The following is a 13838-nucleotide window of genomic DNA, read 5'->3' on the forward strand; positions in this document are numbered from 1 at the left end:
ATGCTCAGTCCCATCTCCAACATCGATCTTTCTATATAGAGCCGTCAGCTTAGCAGGACCCTTAGTTTGATACCTATCCTCATATGCGTTCAGGGTGTGGAAGCTGAACCGTAAAATGAAATGCCGTTTGTGGCTACCGGCATGTGAATTGCACATATCCATCGCATATTCTTCGCTCTCTTTCCGTTCTACCAGTGTCTTTGCTATCTTATCAATCTCATCCCGCTCATCTTTGCTCAACCTATTCGGTCTTGCCGATAGCTGCTTGCTAGTCTCGAGTTCATCTGATGTTGTTACCGATGTGGCCGGTGCGAAGGCCGTAAGGGCCGGGGCACTAGCGCTAGGGTCACCCTCGCCCGTGCTCAGGACTGGTAGGTGCTGTGCCAGTGGCTGGCAGGGGGCATAAGGAGGGGGCATGTAGATGATCGGAGGACCTAGCAGTAACTCGTCGTTTGCCCGTTGTTTGGAGGGCATCTCTGGGTAGAGCGTAGAGGGGGTCCTAACAGGGCATTGGCCTGTCGACCCTGATTCTTGCGTTTGTCTACCTTCCTCTCTCCTTTTTATCTCTTCATCTAGTTCCTTCGCTGCCAGGTGGGCTGCCTTTCGTAATTCTTTCCCTATTTTTGTTTCTTCTCTTTTCCTTCGTTGCTCTGCTTCTTTGCGCCACATGCCGATACTATCGAGCATAGTGGGTGTTGCCTTATTTATTCTAACAGCTGCTTCTAGCGCTTTTATTTTATGATCATCAAAGGAACCTATCAGTGGCCACTGATTTTTGGGGTCCCTTTTCGTATATTTATGCCATAGCTTACTATAAGCTATGGCGACTAGTCCTTGTTTAGTGAACATGTCCTTATTAGGGGTGCCTTCCAATGGAGCTGGATGGTTCATCTCTAATAAGCGGTCCGGGTTGATCCAACTACTGACCAATGGGGAGAAGATAGGCATGACGGGTTACAACGGGGACAAAAGTCTGCACTACCTATCCTTCACTACTTCGCGAAGACTAGACAGAATATTTTTATTCTGCAGTATTCGCAAATAGGGAATACCCAAAGAGAGAACCAATATCGAACAATTAATGTTCGTTCAATCAAACAATCAGTGGCGAGAAAGAAATAGGCGCGACGGGTTACAACGGGGGCAAAAGCCTGCACTACCTATTCTTCACTATCTGCAAAGGAGGACAGAATACTTTTTACCCTTCCCCGTTTGTAGACAGAGAATTCTCGAGAAAAGCAATCCTCGAACAAACAATGTTCGGGCAGACAATCAATCAGTGGGGGAGAAAAGATAGGCACGACGGATTACAACGGGGGCAAAAGCCTGCGTTACCTACCCTTCGCTGCATGCAAAGGAAGAGAGAATACTTTTATCCCTCTCAGTTTGCAGACAGAGAATCTCCAAGAGAACCAACAATTCGAAGAGTAATACTAGTATTTTCAATCAAACAATCAAATATTTCTTAGTTTGTCGTGTTACACGACCTTACCCGGACCGTATGGACAGTTTCCTGTCTTCCGCTTCCAGCGCCCGATCGTCCTCTACTCTCTGCTGCTACCGTGGCACTCCTGATGGTTCCCAGTCAGGACCGAAGATCACTCGGGGAGAGGTCTGCTCGGAACCAGTGAAGTTCAGATGATCGGCTGTCAGACGAGGGTCTATCGGACAGGAGCTCTTCCGATCGTTGCAGTCGTTCACTCTGTCGTTGGGACCTCTCCCACCGGATCCACGTGTCGCTGATGGGCCCCACACGTTGGGACGCCAATTGACGAAGATCAATACAAAATGGTCAGGCGATTTAGTCGATGTCTCTTAAGTAATTTTGCCCGGCGTTAAACGCCTCTAATACCTTATGAAGATTATCAAATAAAGAGGCAGGCGCTAGAGACAGGAAGACAGGAAACACGTTTTATTCCGACGGAGCAGAACACATCAGATCGGACAACAAGGTATCGTCTCGAGGTGCTCTCTGACAGCCTCTCTGAGACCTGGTCTTTTATACACTGGTTTATGACATGTGACCGTTCTTTATTACAATAAAGACATTGTGAAGTAGTGAAAGATGACATCCCCGGTACCCCCCCCCCCAGTTCCGGCTCATTCCAACACGTGGCTACAGTAGAGGTCCTCACCCCCCATACAACAGGAGGGGTCTATCACGCAGCTGAGTGTTTCGTCGATTCCTTTGGAATGTGTGCGCCTGATCGAATCTCAAGGGGTGGGGAGGTCATGATCAATAGTAGCTCCTTTGAAAAGGGTCGAGTGCATACAGTAGTGGGCAATAAACTGTATCCTCAGGCCAAGGGATGGCCAGCGGTTCGTACAGACAATCGGGCTCAGAGGAAGGGGTCATCAAAGGAGAGGTATTCATGGAAGGAAAGGATCAGTGTGATCAGTGTGGATAATCGGAAGGAGGTGTTGGTCAGGCGCGGGGTGTGATTCCTAGAGACAGAGTCATGTGGAAGAGGAGGGTTCATGACTTATGCATGTGGATGCGGGGTCAGCCAGAGTGCATGGGGGAGGCTTGCAGGGTCAGGGAAGTGCGCTGATGATCGATCGTGAACAGGGAGATCATGGTACCTAAAATGGCTGTCGTGTATGTTCATACGTGAGTCTGAGGAATGGACAAGATGGCGCAGATGATGTTCAGTTCGCGAACTAAAATTCCACATACACATCATTGATTCAACATGTACCTTTAGATTCAGTACATTAAGATATTGGAACAACTAACTAATTCCATATACTCAGCACAAAATCTGGTATTTCTTAGAGGAAAGGCTCTTCATAAAGCAGCCATATTATGATGTATAAACAGACCGTTTCCCCATAGTTGCCAAAGAAATAAATGTTGTAGCAGAGTAGCAGTAACACCCATATGGGTGTCAGATAAACCACAGCACTAAGTAGAAGAAAAAAGCTTTCCGTCTTGGGAGGTCATTGGAGTTCAGGGTATTTTGGTTAAATACAACTTCAGAGGATTCCTGGGGAAACATCTTAGACACATCTAAAACAACATTCTCAACTGATTTGCAAGGACCTTGAAACATGTGTTAGGACGCTTCTGAACTTTGTTAGCACTGGCTGAACCTAAATATAGTATGGGAGCCGCAAAATTGATAACTTTATGTCATTGTTATTGTGACAGGTCTACAAGTTGAGTGAGGTCACAGCTGGTAAAAATAGCAGCTAGATAGTGTTGTGTCAGTTTGGGCCGACTGGAGTGTGACCCACAGTGCCCTATCACTAACACCAGTTGAGGTGGTAGATTTTCGGGTCCATTGGTATACGGAAGAGCTTAGTAATGGTTAAAATGTTTCACTCGGCCGTCTCAGTAGGTTATGATTTAGAGATTAATTAGGGAAACATATCGCAGTAAGGAACGTCATAATCGTTGTTCAGTCCTGCCAAGTATCACGCATCAGGTGTGACGCTAATGCATTTCATTGCGGCCATCCGCATCACAACACCGAAAGGCATTGTCATTCATTATGGCGCCTCCTGTGCCTCTATATAAATGCACATGATGAACTGAGCTGCAGTGCCTGTCAGCGCGGTGCGCACTGCTTCCAGCATGCAGAGGCTAATGGGGCTGGCAAAATCTACTTGCAGCTCTACAAGTACAGCTACAATGTATCGAAGTTGTAGAGGCGCACACGGGCAGACATGTGGCGCCGAAATTAAACTGACGTCACTGCAGTCAGTGCCCACTGGTGAAGTTAATTGACTTCCTGCCGCCCGCGCTTCTTGAAGTTCTGCGCAGCTCCGGCTCTTCCTGACCTCGCCGCTCTCACCACAGCAGGGAGGCAGGATGAGGTGATACTCGCTCTTGTGTATTGGTGCTTTCGTTTTCGAGGAGCGAGTTTCCTAAAATCACTGCAACAGCAATGCAGGCCCTTGCTGCAGCCGGCTTCCGTATTTGATCCAGAGCTGAGACGGCAGATAGAGGAGGTCTGCTCCCAGACTCCTAGGCACGAGACCCCGGGGAGTTCGGGACAGTGAATTTGTTTAAACAGGGAGGGTGTCACTGAGAGCCAAGGAGATGCCGGTATGAACTGCCATGTGCTCACTTGTGTTCAAAATGGAGGTCTGGTCACTGGATCCCTGATTCCACGCAGGTATGTTTAATGTAGAAATAACTTCATTCCTTTTGGGCTCGGCAGGAACACCCGATATTTAAAGTGGTGCTTGTGCTAACAGCGTTCCTCAATAAACTCTTTCTGTGGCTCATAATGCAGTCTCATTCCTTTACGTCACATGTGTTATGGCTCACCTTACCCATGCCGGAGTCTCGTCTGTTTTGCTGAATATCCACAAATCCATGCGTTTTCACGCCCTGGTAGAGCTGAGTTTCTGAAAGGGCAGTAGTCTTAAGTATATTTATTCATTTTTTGCCTAGCCCAATACACTACTTCCAAGAATATCTGCTACATTAAATCATTAAAATAGGTTTCGAAACTCCGAAAGGAAACCACAGTTGAAAATAGGTGTGGGAGCACACTGCTTCACCTCCCAGCAGAGTCGCCCCTAAGCATCATGGTTGATGCAGTCCGACAAGCGAGTACACTTGCAAAGTCTCTCGAGTGTTTCACCAGGTGGGTGCAGATTAGTGCTGGCCATCTCTGGACACGTGTTTCTAGATTATTATCTGTCATCAGCAGAGATTAGGCATTATTTGGGGTTGCTGAGCAGGCTGCCGTATCCTTGGAACGTAGTATCTCTCCAGGCGCGCAGGTGCCTCTCCACGAGCTCGTCAGCCCACAGCGGCTCGAGGGAGCCTTTAAGTAGAAAATAGGTGTGGGAGCACACTGCTTCACCTCCCAGCAGAGTCGCCCCTAAGCATCATGGTTGATGCAGTCCGACAAGCGAGTACACTTGCAAAGTCTCTCGAGTGTTTCACCAGGTGGGTGCAGATTAGTGCTGGCCATCTCTGGACACGTGTTTCTAGATTATTATCTGTCATCAGCAGAGATTAGGCATTATTTGGGGTTGCTGAGCAGGCTGCCGTATCCTTGGAACGTAGTATCTCTCCAGGCGCGCAGGTGCCTCTCCACGAGCTCGTCAGCCCACAGCGGCTCGAGGGAGCCTTTAAGTAGAAAATAGGTGTGGGAGCACACTGCTTCACCTCCCAGCAGAGTCGCCCCTAAGCATCATGGTTGATGCAGTCCGACAAGCGAGTACACTTGCAAAGTCTCTCGAGTGTTTCACCAGGTGGGTGCAGATTAGTGCTGGCCATCTCTGGACACGTGTTTCTAGATTATTATCTGTCATCAGCAGAGATTAGGCATTATTTGGGGTTGCTGAGCAGGCTGCCGTATCCTTGGAACGTAGTATCTCTCCAGGCGCGCAGGTGCCTCTCCACGAGCTCGTCAGCCCACAGCGGCTCGAGGGAGCCTTTAAGTAGAAAATAGGTGTGGGAGCACACTGCTTCACCTCCCAGCAGAGTCGCCCCTAAGCATCATGGTTGATGCAGTCCGACAAGCGAGTACACTTGCAAAGTCTCTCGAGTGTTTCACCAGGTGGGTGCAGATTAATGCTGGCCATCTCTGGACACGTGTTTCTAGATTATTATCTGTCATCAGCAGAGATTAGGCATTATTTGGGGTTGCTGAGCAGGCTGCCGTATCCTTGGAACGTAGTATCTCTCCAGGCGCGCAGGTGCCTCTCCACGAGCTCGTCAGCCCACAGCGGCTCGAGGGAGCCTTTAAGTAGAAAATAGGTGTGGGAGCACACTGCTTCACCTCCCAGCAGAGTCGCCCCTAAGCATCATGGTTGATGCAGTCCGACAAGCGAGTACACTTGCAAAGTCTCTCGAGTGTTTCACCAGGTGGGTGCAGATTAGTGCTGGCCATCTCTGGACACGTGTTTCTAGATTATTATCTGTCATCAGCAGAGATTAGGCATTATTTGGGGTTGCTGAGCAGGCTGCCGTATCCTTGGAACGTAGTATCTCTCCAGGCGCGCAGGTGCCTCTCCACGAGCTCGTCAGCCCACAGCGGCTCGAGGGAGCCTTTAAGTAGAAAATAGGTGTGGGAGCACACTGCTTCACCTCCCAGCAGAGTCGCCCCTAAGCATCATGGTTGATGCAGTCCGACAAGCGAGTACACTTGCAAAGTCTCTCGAGTGTTTCACCAGGTGGGTGCAGATTAGTGCTGGCCATCTCTGGACACGTGTTTCTAGATTATTATCTGTCATCAGCAGTTAAATTTTTTAAAGTATATGCATTCATGTTTTGCCTAGCCCTGAGCACTTAATTCAAGATTTTTAAGATCGTCTTAGAGTTTCTTGTTCTCAAATGGGTGTAATTTCTGATAATTACTTGTTTCCCTCCTCTTCATTGCTAGATTTTGCTTGCGAGAAAGAGTCACTCATAGTCGTTGAAATGTCACTCACAATTACAGTGAATTTATGAAAATATCACACATAGCAATCTGAAACTTTGGCAGCTATGGTTCTTGTTATTTTATGTAATCATTTCCATAAACTCAAGTTCTTTTTAAAGCATGTGCCTGCTAAACTAATAATGTTGCTATGCATAAGTTCTTTACATAGACAGTCTCACATAGGTATTATGTCCTTGATTTACTGAGGGTTGGGTGAGTCCTCATGCGTCACATTTATTTTTATGCAAGTAGATCGATGTAGTGCTTTGCGCTACTATAACGCCCACTTAAAATGTCATTAAATAACCCCTCTAAATATTTAGACCAGGGTGATGTCTGCCGTTGCATTTATGTTGACATGCATACTAAAACTATACATCAGCTTCTCTTGATAATCCTGGATTTCCCAATTTTGACAATGGTTTTTGTGCGGTTCACGGTTCACCGTGGTATGAGCTGCAAGCCTCTGAATGAGAAGGAGAATAGCTGCTAGAACCAGACTTTATTAACTGCTCATCTTCTATTGGTTGTGAAAAATTAAATGACTTATTTTACCAATTTCCTTCATTTAACATTCCTACCATTTTTGCTGTCAGTAAGAAGCAGTAAAGATTTTAATATTTGTCAGTTTTTTAATAGAATTTATTGTTCCTCTTGCATTAGTGAGAGGGATATGCTACTCTGTTCTCCAAATTCTCTCAACTGCAAAAACATGTTTTTTATTTCAGTGGTGTAAAAGGTATTTGAGCTGAAGAAAGTGTCCCTACCCACAGTGTTTCATTATCTCATTTGGAACGCAAACAAATGAGTTAAACAAAGGAGTCCTTGTTAAATCTGGTTCTCATTGTACAACTTGTTAGTAGTAAACAACAGTGTTTGGATAATAAGAGCAGTAGCTCACTGTGATCAATTCAACAGTTGTAATTGAGGTCAACGGATATTGGCCAGATGTAGTAAACATTTATCTGGAAGCAAATGCTCTTATTAGGCATTTGTGAACTTGAAATGCTTTTTAAAATGTACTCAGCACATTTCAGGGTTCGGAAACGTGTTTTAAAATGGGATTGTGAATGGATACCGAATCGGTATCTGGAAGGGGTGTATATTGTATGTATCTCTTCCCAATACCACATTGGTATGCTATGTATCAATGTTTTGCGACCAAAATCCAACACTGAAAAGTATCATAGATCTCAAAAGAGGTGGTAAGCCATTCACAGAAGGGATGGGGTGCTGGTGGGAACCCTTCCTCTTTGCAAACTAAAAAGAAAATGGGGAGGTCTGCTACAAGCTCTCACACAAACTAAAAAAAGCTTTAATTTTTAAAAGCAGATTGTTGGTGTTGTCTGTCATGCATACACAATACACACTAAAATAACTGTTTTATGTCTTCAGTGTCCTTTGTCAAGATGAGCTGGATGATACGCACTACAGCCTGGAAGATATAATTCCCTCGGTGAGTTTGAAATTGATTCAGGTTTTCATCATGCCTAAATATAAGTCACAGTAGATATGATTCACAGAGCTTTTTTGCTTAAGTTTGTTCGACTGCTATAAATTAAGCATCTAGTTACATTATAGTCAATAGTAAAACAGCGTACACCTCCAGGTGAGGTCCTGCCCCTAGTACTAGCCAGGGCTGATATCTGCCCTCAATGGTTTATCCAGAAATTCAAGACCTTTGACATGACTTTGTGCTGTTGTAGCCCCATGTACTTCATTCCCACTTATAGATCACTTTGAAGGTCTCAAACTATGGGTAGTTATGCACAAAAACAAAATACATTGGTACCTTTCATTATGCTTCACAAATGCTAAGCTCACATCCTCCATCTTTCCAAACCTGGTAAGGTGATGCTTCACTTTCATCATTCCCTCTTTCAGTGAAGTGCTCGGTTAATGGACCACTATAAAATATAAGTTAAATATTTCACCTTCACAACAAGATTTGGCAAAGCAAATATATCCGTTCTTGCAGTTTCAGTCATTAGCCAGATCTACTGACTGGGATAATGCCACTGAGTACAAGGAATGTCATCAGCCAACCAGCAGAAGCATCACAGGAGCCACAGGGCTCAGCAAAAGCCCAGCAACGGTCTCAGGCTGGCCACCAGGTGTACTCAATCTGAACAGTGGTAGAGAATATGCCAGGTGTGCTAAATGTGAACTGTCCCCTTGCAGCAGCTGCAGGGTGGTTACCAGGGACAATGAGCGTGGTTGCTAGGGATGCCAAAGGATTAAACTGTACTAGAAACTAAATGTTGCCATTACAAGAATGATCCTTTTGGTCTGCCATATTATTCTGGTCATTTTAGACTCATGCGTTTACCAAAAATTACTTGCCAAATGTATTGTGTAAATACGTCTACTGTTTCACCTGCATTTCAATAGTAAAATGGTAAGCAAGATACATACTAATAATATTTAGCCATTTTCCAATATTGACACTGTCGTGCCCAGGCAATGGGCACTAGGACCCTGAGGAAAGGAGCAAGGGACAGGGGACACCTGACACCACTTCCGGTTAGGGGACGGGGAGAGGAAGGACACACACAATCGAGAGGACGACCTCAGGACAAGAGGTCAGGGGATATGTATGCAGAAGGACAAAGAATAAAGTAACTTACAATTAGACATCGCGTCATGTGATTCCTGGGGGCAGCACAACATGACAACTGGCGACGAAGGAACGTGCATCGAGTGCCCAGCAGGATTGTGAAAGTAAAAAGGAGCCCGCCGTGTGTCGCGTCGAGGGACGAGCGACGACGTCATCGAGACCAGGAGCTCACCCTGTCTCAGGAAACGGCGCGGGAGCCCACCCAGACCGCCGCAGAAGAAGGAAAAGAAGCGTCTGCAACAATTCGGTAAGCAGACTGAAAAGCGGAGTGAGCGTGCGAATTGAGCAGATTCAAGCGCGAGATCTCGCGAGAATCCAGGCGGCCATTTTGAAGTCAGGCGGCAAGGGCCAATCAGCGCGAAGGAAATTCGGGCGGCCATTTTGAAGCCAGGCAGTGCTCTGATTGGTCCCGAAGTCTCGCGAGACTACCGGCGGCCATTTTGAAGTCAGGCAAATCGACCAATAGGAAGAGAAAACAGTGTGGCAGCCATCTTATGGTCAGGAAACAAAAAGAAAAAGCGGAAAGAGTGCCAGAAAGAGCACCAGAACAGCAAACAAGCACCAGACAAGGCAAATTACAAGACTAACAGTAGAAGAGTGTCAGAAAGAGCACCAAGTAAAGAAATAAGCACAAGGCAAGACAAATAATTAGAGCAATAATAGAAGAGTGCCAGAAAGAGAATCAAGAAAACAAATAAGCACAAGGCAAGACAAATACCAAGACATCCAGACAACAGAGAAAGATGGCAGACCAAAAAGGCGAACGACAAAAGCGCACAATATCGGAGACCTCTCCCATTCAACCTATCTGAGCCACAAGTGGCTATAAGATGGAAGAAATGGGTCAGGAGATTTGAGAGGTACATGGAAGCCACAGATGTGACCGAGGCCAAACGACTGGGCCTATTCCTAAACTTCATAGGTGATGAGGTCAAGGACCTACTAGTGACACTACCAAAGGAAGAGACCTCCACCTACGAGAAACTAATAAAGTGCCTAACAGACAAATTTGACCCACAGAGAAAGGTCGATTTTGAGCGATACACCTTCACAATCGCTTTTCAGCAACCGGATGAAACACTGGATGATTTTCCAACGCGACTGCGAAAGCTCGTAACTCACTGCGAATTCGACAAATATGACAATGAACAGGCAATTAGACTGCGTATCATTGAGGGCTGCCGTGACACAGATTTCCGTGCGAGAATTCTAAAAGAACCGACTTCGCTAGAAAAGATCCTGTCACTAGCGAGGGCTGAGGCCAGGGCGACAGCGCAAGCAAAGGAGATGGAGCGGGGAAAAGAACGACGAATGGAACAAGCGCACCGAATGACAAACAACAACCGGACGAGCGGCTGGAAGAAAGATAGAAATGAACAGATGCCAAAGAAACAACAAGATGGGACCTGCTACAGGCGCGGACTTGAATTTCCACACAGAGGTCCATGCCCAGCATTTGGCCAAACATGCAGGAAATGCAACAGAAGCAATCACTTTGCCAGTGTATGCCAGGGACTGCAGTTCAGGAATGAAAGAGGAAGAGCAGGAAGACCGGGAATGATGACAAGCAGACATGTCAGACATGTCGAAACAGGAAACAGAAGCTCTTCCATAGAATCAGGCGAAAAAGGGGAAGAAGAAAAGGCAGAACAACTATACCTCATGTCAGATACTGCTGCCATATCCTCGGATGAGGGCGAAAAAGATGAAAGCATCTGCCTTATATACAAAAACAAAATAAAAAAGACAGAATCTGTGACCATAAGCGTAGGACCACACAAAGCAAAGTTTGTCCTAGACAGCGGCGCAACATGCAACATCATGTGCGTGTCGGAATATGAGAAGATGGAAGTAAAGCCAACGTTAAAACCATCCAGAGGTGAAGTATTCACCTGGGGTTCCCGAAAACCAGTAACAAACATGGGAAAATTCACGGAGGACCTAACATACAAAGGTCAAGTGACAAAGAAAGAGATTCACGTACTAAAAGGTGACACTCCAGCACCATGCTTACTAAGCAATATCACGGCCCAGGTGATGGGTCTCCTTGAAATGACATACAACATGTCAGAAAAAAAAGCATTCTGAAGGAATACCCAAGCTACTGCAAGGACTAGGGAAGCTAAAAGGGCGCCAAATAACGCTACACATTGATGAAACAGTGAGGCCAGTAGCGCAACATCATCGGCGGGTGCCAATACACCTGCAACCGCAAGTGGAAGAGGAGCTTGAGGCGCTGCCCAAGCAAGATATCATAGAACCAGCGGAAGGACCAACGCCCAGGGTGTCACCAATAGTGGCTGTACCAAAAAAGGACACGTCAAAAATAAGAATCTGTGTCGACATGAGGATACCAAGCAAAGCGATGGAATGTGAGAGACACCCCGGACCTCATCTTGATGATATGAGCAGCTGCCTAACAGGCGCAAGACGTTTCTCCAAGTTAGACTTGTGTAAAGGATATCACCAACTAGAGCTTGATCCTCAATCACGATACATCACAATGTTTTCCACACACCTAGGCCTGTTCAGATATAAACGTCTGAGTTTCAGAATATCGTCCGCTGCTGAGATCTTTCAGGAGACAATACGACAAGTAATAAGGCCAGTGAAAAACAGTTTAAACTACAGCAATGACATTTTGGTGTTTGGCAAGTCGAACGAGGAACATGACAAGGCATTGCGAGAGGTGTGCTCCCAACTGGAGCAGGCGGGGTTGACTTTGAATGAAGCAAAATGTGAACTGGAGCAAGACGAGCTAGTATTCTTTGGCCACATTTTCTCCAAGAAAGTAATGCGGCCAGATCGCAGCAAAGTGAACATGCTAGAAAGAGCGAAACAACCAGGTGACGTGGCAGAGGTGAGGTCATTTCTCGGCCTTGCCAGTTACTGCGCAAGATACATTCAAGATTTTGCCACCGTGAGTGCACCTTTGAGAGAACTAACAAGACAGGGACAGAGTTTCACATGGACAGAGGAATGCAGCAAAGCTTTTGAAGAGATCAGACACGCTGTGACGGCAGTAGACCACTTGGCGTACTTTGATCCAAGGCTGTGCACTGAGTTGACCGTAGATGCCAGCCCGGCGGGTTTAGCGGCAATACTGGCACAACACCAACCAGGAAAAAACTCCCCAAGAAGCATAGTAGCCTATGGAAGCAAAAGCCTATCGGACGTCGAGAGAGCGTATTCCCAGCCGGAAAAAGAGAGCCTGGCGGTGGTATGGGCATGTGAACACCATCACATGTTCATCTCTGGAAAACCGTTCACAATAATAACTGATCACCAAGCACTGATCACAATCTATGGAAATCCCAATGCAAAAATACCACCCCGGATAGAGAGGTGGGGGATACGGCTAATGGACTACAATTTCAAAATAATACACAAACCAGGGAAGGAACACAATCCGTCTGACTACGTGTCAAGGCACCCCCTGCCACAAGCATCAAAAGCTACCACAATGGCAGAGGAATACTTAAATTTCACACTCAAACACAACACACCGACATCAATAACAATGGAAGAACTAGAACGAGAAATGAAACAAGACCTCACCATGCAAGCAATAATGAAAGTGACAAGACAACAAAGGTGGAGGCACGTAAACAACAACAGCAGTTTGGAAGAAGGAGTGATAAAAGAGGAACTTCTGGCGTTCAAAAAGATCAACGAAGAGCTCTCAGAAAGCGAGAATGGGATAGTGATGAGAGGCACTAGAATAGTGATGCCCAGAACACTGAGAAGAAGGACAGTAGAATTAGCACACGAGTCACACCGAGGTATAGTGGCGACAAAAAAAATGCTACGAGAAAAAGTGTGGTTCCCGGGACTCGACAGCATGGTCGAAGAAACTGTGAGGTACTGCCACATCTGCCAAGTGACAGCGCCCCCATCAAAGCCGGAGCCACTGCAGATGTCCGAACTCCCAAAAGCAGTGTGGACCGAACTGGCGGGTGACTTCTATGGGCCCCTGGAGACAGGAAACTACCTATTGGTAATAATAGATGAATTCTCCAGGTTCCCAATTGTAACACATTGTGACACAGAAGCGAAAACAAAAATGAAAGCATACGCCGATCAGAGGAGGCATGCCACAAAGACAAGAATCAAAGAAGGAGACACTGTGGTAGTGAGGCAAAGACAGTTGCGGAAATCAGACAGTGCATTCTCAAAAGACCCACTGACGGTGACGGAAGTGACGGGGCCAATGATAACTGCGTCAGCAGGTCGATACCACATCACCAGAAATAGCTCGCATTTCAGAGAACTAAAGACAAAAGAAGAAGAGCAGCAGTCACCTGTGCTAAAGGAGGACAAACAGGAAGAAGAAGCACCAGCAGACACCAGAGAAGCATGACCGAGAAGAGAGTGTAAAAAGACACAAAGACTGATTGAGGAGATGTAAAGCGACAAAGGCTTATGAAGTTCTCTCTCTCTCTCTCTCTCTCCCTCTCTCTCTCTCTCTCTCTCTCTCTCTCTCTCTTTCTTTCTCTCTCTCTCTCCCACTCATCTCTCTCTCTCTATGACCACAGGCACCGTCCTGCGAAATGTTTTGTTTGCAACAAAGGGGGAGATGTCGTGCCCCGGCAATGGGCACTAGGACCCTGAGGAAAGGAGCAAGGGACAGGGGACACCGGACCCCACTTCCGGTTAGGGGACGGGGAGAGGAAGGACACACACAATCGAGAGGACAACCTCAGGACATGAGGTCAGGGGATATGTATGCAGAAGGACAAAGAATAAAGTAACTTACAATTAGACATCGCGTCATGTGATTCCTGGGGGCAGCACAACATGACAGACACCACCAAACTTCGCAAGCTCTAGCTCTG

The 13838-nt window shown here is 46.4% G+C and overlaps 1 protein-coding gene across 2 annotated transcripts in view; it reads left to right on the plus strand.

Annotated features, from left to right (window-relative positions):
- The window catches only part of RASGRF2 (Ras protein specific guanine nucleotide releasing factor 2), a 1720695-nt gene that overhangs the window by 1496651 nt on the left and 210206 nt on the right, over window positions 1–13838 (plus strand). For both annotated transcript variants that reach the window (XM_078675315.1, XM_078675317.1), the window contains exon 20: window positions 7782–7842. In XM_078675315.1, coding sequence (XP_078531441.1) covers window positions 7782–7842 — 61 coding nt within the window. The remainder of the gene's footprint in view (window positions 1–7781; window positions 7843–13838) is intronic.

The sequence above is a fragment of the Lissotriton helveticus genome, chromosome 2_1 (assembly GCF_964261635.1).
Source record: "Lissotriton helveticus chromosome 2_1, aLisHel1.1, whole genome shotgun sequence".
Taxonomy (NCBI): Eukaryota; Metazoa; Chordata; class Amphibia; order Caudata; family Salamandridae; genus Lissotriton; species Lissotriton helveticus.